This window comes from Indicator indicator, chromosome 17 (assembly GCF_027791375.1).
Source record: "Indicator indicator isolate 239-I01 chromosome 17, UM_Iind_1.1, whole genome shotgun sequence".
Classification (NCBI taxonomy): Eukaryota; Metazoa; Chordata; class Aves; order Piciformes; family Indicatoridae; genus Indicator; species Indicator indicator.
The window spans coordinates 3,426,856-3,432,838 of NC_072026.1; the positions used below are offsets into that span (position 1 = coordinate 3,426,856).

Below are 5,983 nucleotides of genomic sequence, written 5' to 3' on the forward strand. Positions count from 1 at the left end.
GACACAGAGCTGTTGGAGCAAGTCCAGAGGAGGCCACAAAGATGATCCAAGGGCTGGAGCACCTCTGCTGTGAGGATAGGCTGAGGGAGCTGGGGGTGTTCAGCCTGGAGAAGAGAAGACTCTGGGGGGGATCTTAGAGCTGCCTTCCAGTTCCTGAACGGATCCTACAGGAAGGCTGCAGAGTTGTACCCATCAAAGCTGAAGTTCTTTACATTAAGCGACACAGTATGGATCTAATTTAGCCGTGGGAATGTGCTGCCCAGGGAGGTGGTGGAGTCACCATCCCTGGAGGTGTTCAAGAGGGGATTGGATGTGGCACTTGGTGACATGGGTTAGTAGTCATGAGGTCTTGGGTGACAGGTTGGACTTTGATGATCCTTGAGGTCTTTTCCAACCTTGTTGATTCTGGGATTCTGGGATTCTGTAACTCACCTCTCATGCTTTTATCTTATGCTTTTCTGCAAATGCTCAGGTCCTACCATAAAAGGAGATTCAGGGGAGACCTTTTTGCTCTCTACAATTACCTGAAAGGAGGCTGGAGCTAGGTGGGAGTTGGTCTCTTCTCCTAAGGAACAAATGATAGGACAAAAGGAAATGGCCTGAAGTTGTGGCAGGGGAGGTTAAGGTTGGACATCAGGAAAGACTTGTTCACTGAAGGAGTGGTTGAGCCCCGGAACAGGCAGGCCAGGGCAGTGGTGAAATTCCCATCCCTGGGAGTCATGACAAATGTGTAGATATAGGACTGGTGAAATTCATAGAATCCTAGAATCAGTCAGGGTTGGAAGGGACCACAAGGATCATCCAGTTCCAACCCCCCTGCCATGGCCAGGGACACCTCACCCTAGATCAGGCTGGCCAGAGCCTCATCCAGCCTGGCTGCAAACACCTCCAGGGATGGGGCCTCAACCACCTCCCTGGACAACCCATTCCAGGCTCTCACCACTCTCATGGGGAAGAACTTCTTCCTCATGTCCAGTCTGAATCTCCCCACTTCCAGCTTTATTCCATTCCCCCCAGTCCTATCACTACCTGCTAGCCTAAAAAGTCCCTCCCCAATTCCCATCCCTGGGAGTGATGAAAACCATGTAGATGTAGCACTTAGGGAATGGCTTAGTGGTGGACTCAGTGGAAGGAGGTTAATTGCTGGACTTGATCTCAGAGATCTTTTCCAGCCTTATTTATTCTATGATTCTATCTTCCTACAGCTCCAAGAGCAAAGCGTATAAAAAGCTGGGAACCCCCTCAAAGCCAGGAGTATTCAGTTTGCTCAGGTGCTGCCTTGTCTCAGTGCTTAGGCAGACTCATCCAGACAATCCAGCACTCATCCAGTGGCCAGCCCAGCCTTGGCACATGCTGCAAAGTAGTAACAGAAAAGGAAGGAAAAGGGTCTGAAAGCTAAGCAAGAAAATTTGTGTATCTAGAACCCCACTAAAATTTCCCAGCACAGATGAAGGAAGCTTGCCATGACTTTTCCAGGAGTGCTGCAGCTGTCTTAACTTGCCAAGGTTGCTGCTGCTTTGTGTCCAAGGAAATAAGGCAAAGTCTATTTCCTGAAAACACAAATGGAACATAAAATAATAACACAGTGAGAGCAAGCTGAGTGGATTTCCAAGAGGTAGGGATTTATTGACAAACTTTTTTACAGAAAATGAAACACTTTTGCAAGCTTGATCAACTATTTCACCCAGATTCTCAACCTGACACACTCTACGTACACAGCAGATACATGCAACAAGATCAACAGCTTCATTCATGCAACATTGCCAACACCTTCCCTATGTATCATCAGACAATCAGAGAATGGGTTGGGTTGGAAGGGACTCTTGAAGGTCATCTAATCCAACCCCCCTGCAGTGAACAGGGACACCTGCAACCAGAGCAGGTTGCTCAGAGCCCCAAACAACCTGACCTGGAATGGTTCCAGGCATGGGGCATCTACCACCTCTCTGGGCAATCTGGGTCAGGCTCTCATCACCCTCAGCACAAAAAAATTCTTCCTTCTCTCTAGTGTAAATCTGCCTCATTTAGTTTCAAACCATCACCCCTTGTTGTGTCACAACAGGCCCTGCTAAAAAAGATTCTCCCCATCTTTCTTCTACTCCCCTGAAGTACTGAAAGGCCACAAGAAGGTCTTCCTGGAGCTTTCTCTTCTCCAGGCTGAGCAGCCCCAGCTCTCTCAGCCTGTCCAGGTGCTATTACATGGGAATACACACAAAATAACCCAGAGCCTGAAACATCTCCACCTGCTGACAAGATTTTCAAAATCAAGACAAGTTTTCAGCCATTGGAATCAATCTTTGCATCAAAATTTGACTTGAGAATCTAAAATTTGGGCTTCAGCCATATGGCTCAATCCAAAGTCTAGCAAACACATCTTGACTCTTTTTTTCTCACTGGCTGGGGGGGATCAGCCTCATAGAGCAGAGTTTTACCAGCACACATCTGGACTGGCATTTGTTGCAGGACTAAATCTGATGGCACAGGAGAATGGTTACTGATACTGCCAGGGCCTTAGGAGGAGGACATACATGTTATAACAATCCAGCTAACAGGTATTGCAGAGAGAAATTCCCTTCAAACCCTGTATCAGAGCACAGAAAAGAGCAACCTTTACTGTCTCTGCTAACAAAGTATGGTTTAAGCCTTAAAATACTCATCTGAAGAAGCCTGTAGTGTGTCAATGTTTTCACTTCCCAAGCTAATCCTTTGAGTGAAATATTCCTAGCTCTTTGGCTGAGGAGCTCAGTCAGGGCATCACCTGCATCCTGCAGTTCTTTGTCACACCTGCTGGGTTTGAGATTTGCAGGTTTGGAGTGCTGAATTCGGAGCTGTTTCTGCTGGCGGTGTTGTGCAGGCTAAACAAAGCTAAGGAGTGCAAGAGGACTTCTCTAGCTTTTGAGGCTTCTATGTGCTGCTCCTGGGATATCTGAAGGCTTATCTGGTTCAGGTTATTCCTTATCCAACTGCAAGTGAGGAGGTTTGTAACAGAACCACACCTGGCCAAGCTCTCCTCAAATAAATGTTTATAGAGCTCTGCCACTTTTGCTTCCATGTACCTGTTGAGCATGGAGTTTGAAAGAGGCTCCTCACAGAGCATCATGCTCCTTTCTTCAGCTTCATCTGCAGAGAGGAACTTTGTACTTGGCTTTTCAGGATGCTTCCACAGAGGGGACTGGCCTAGAGGAATATCTATGGACTGCAAAAGAGGGCCACTGGGAAGCTCTTCACACACATGGTCCAAAACACAACCCGAATCGCATGTGTGGTCCCCCACATGGTCTCCCCCAATATGTAGGTCAGGATAGTTTTGATAGATGCTGTTGCAAGGCCAGGATCTATACAAGTGCAGCTCTTCAGCAGGTTGCTCTCTTCTGGGGATGTGTAAAGCTGGTGACACAGTTCCTTTAACAAGCATTTGGTTATCTTTTGCAGGTACCTCTTTCATGACTCTCCACTCGGGACCGCTCCTGTGCTCCACTTTGCCACTTCCAGCAGAGATCTCATCCAGCTTCTCATGTCCAGCAGCAATCCATTTAATTTTTACATTGTCTACAAGTTTCTGCCTCCAGATTCCCTCTTGATCCTTTCTGGATGCAGGAGATTTGCAAGGCTTGTCTTGATGACAGCTTTCTTTATATATGAGCCTCGTTAAGATGCCTTCTGCTAACATGATGACAAGTGTGAGTAATGCCCTGATCAGCAGACTTCCATGGGATCCTGGGGGTGAAAGGCAGGCAGGCAGAGAACCTCCAACCTATTTGGCCAATAAAAAACCTTTTGGTAAAGATTGTGGTTGTTCTTTTTACCCTGGAATAGTTATTTTGGGTAATCTGCATGCTTTGCTACAGATGTAATCTCTGTATTATGTCGAAAAAGTCATTCTGAAGGGCATTAAATGAGCTCTTCATCTGTAACTTCACTTCTGACCCCAGATCTGTAAAAAACAAGCAAAATGGTTTTACTTGTCTATAACACCACCATCAGTTGCGAACCAACATTTTCCACTGCAAGAGAACGAGTTCTAAGAGCTAAAAAGGTGCTATGGTCTGAATTTGATCTTGATTTCCTTCCTTAGAGGTTGAGTCTGAATTAGCCTGAGCCGTCCTGTGAAGTGTCAGAGCTACAAGAGGTGCTGTTAGTCCTTCCCAGAATCCCAGTGTTGTAGGGGCTGGAAGGGACCTCAGGAGATCATCTAGTCCAACTTCGTTGCTACAGCAGTTATCCAGGGCACCTTGCTCATTATCCCCATTAATCTAATTCCCATCTATTCATTATCCACACACCAACATTCCATATTCACTATATACCTCACCTCATATACTTAACCCATATATAATATTACAATAATATTAAATATACTATCACAATAATCCCATTTACCATATCTCTAAATTATTTTATTAAACCCCACACCCATATTTCAATATATCCAACATATCTACTCAATTTTAATCCTTCTCTCTCTCACCCTAGATAGAGCACCCATACCTCACCACCCTTCCCCATATATATAGATCCATAGATATAACTTAAATTTATTAGTTTATTGTCTATATACTGTGTGTGTCTTTGTAAATTCCTTTACAAATACCCTTTTATAGCTATTTTTTTAAATTATTTTAACATACACCCAGCTATTTTAACTTTCTTCATTCACACTACACACTCACACACTCTCTCGCCTTTCCACACCCACTTCACCTATAATCCACCCACCCACACCACCATTCCAATATATACACACCCTTCCTTCTTCACTCACCCCCCCACCACACGCTACCCCCCAACCCCTCACTCTCACTCATCCACCAACCACCTCACCATCACTCCAAGAAATAGATACAGTGTTGATATCTCATTATACCTAGCGAAAGCTTTTAAAATAATAGAGATATATCCAACTCCCCTACGCACAAACACACACTATGTGTTGTGTGTGTGTGTGTTAATTCCCCACCACCCCCCTACTTTCCCCAACCCCACTTCCCCCCCCCCCATACCTCAACCCCAATTCTATTACATCTTGTGATCTCTTTATTGTTTCATTTTAACACCCCTCCACTATATTACTTTTATTGTCTCTGAAATTGTGTCTGTCCTATCATTAATTATATCCTCTCCCCCCTTGTGTGTGTTTGTGTCCCTCCATAGATATAGACCACTATCTACGCTCTCCTCTGCTCGCGCGCGCACTATTGTTGCTAGAATACTATGGGGGGTGCCGCTGTATTGTTTGTGTGTGTGTGTGTGTGTGTGAGAGAGAGATAGAGTGAGATAAACCCAACACACATCACCCCCCTCAGTAGCTACCACTGGATATTAGAGGACTTGTGATTGTTTCACATTTCACTAGCTCGCTCGCCACTCTAATACTAAAAGAGGATGTTAAAAAAAGCATGAATTGAGATTTTTCTGGTTGTGGTGTAATACAGACAAGTGGAGATATTCAAGGTGAGGCTTGACAGGGCTCTGGGCAGCCTGATCTAGCTGAGGATGTCCTTGCTGACTGCAGAGGGGGTTGGACTGGATGACCTTTGGAGGTCTCTTCCAACCCAGACCATTCTATGATTCTATGGCTACCTGTTCTAATACTCAATTCAAAATCAGCAAAGACTGGTTTTAAAGCATCACAGTGCCTGGACCTCACCAGGCTGTTCAGAACTGAAACTGAATCCCACTACAGACATCTGCTTAGAGAAGTTCAGTTTGTTCTGCCACCCACCTGACTTCCAGAGGCAATGCTATTTCCAGCATTTCCCCTTTTGAAACAAACAGCTATGCTCAGTCTTGTGAGCTTCATCCAATGGGGAGTCATGGGATCACGTAGGCTGGAAGAGACCTTTAAGATCATGAAGTCCAACCACTAAACCAACACTACCAAGCCCACCACAAAACCATGACTCTCAGCACTATGCCTACATGGCTTCTAAATGCACCCAGGGACATTAACTCCACCACAGCACTGGGCAGGGAAACCTGATCC

General features: G+C 45.4%; 1 protein-coding gene across 1 annotated transcript; it reads right to left on the reverse strand.

Annotated features, from left to right (window-relative positions):
• Positions 1–2,746: 2,746 nt before the first annotated feature.
• LOC128972723 (TLR adapter interacting with SLC15A4 on the lysosome-like) lies at positions 2,747–3,706 on the reverse strand. The gene has a single exon (XM_054388829.1). It carries the CDS (start codon positions 3,668–3,670, stop codon positions 2,747–2,749), a length of 924 nt encoding a protein of 307 aa, XP_054244804.1. The 5' UTR covers positions 3,671–3,706.
• Between the last annotated feature and the right edge of the window lie 2,277 nt (positions 3,707–5,983).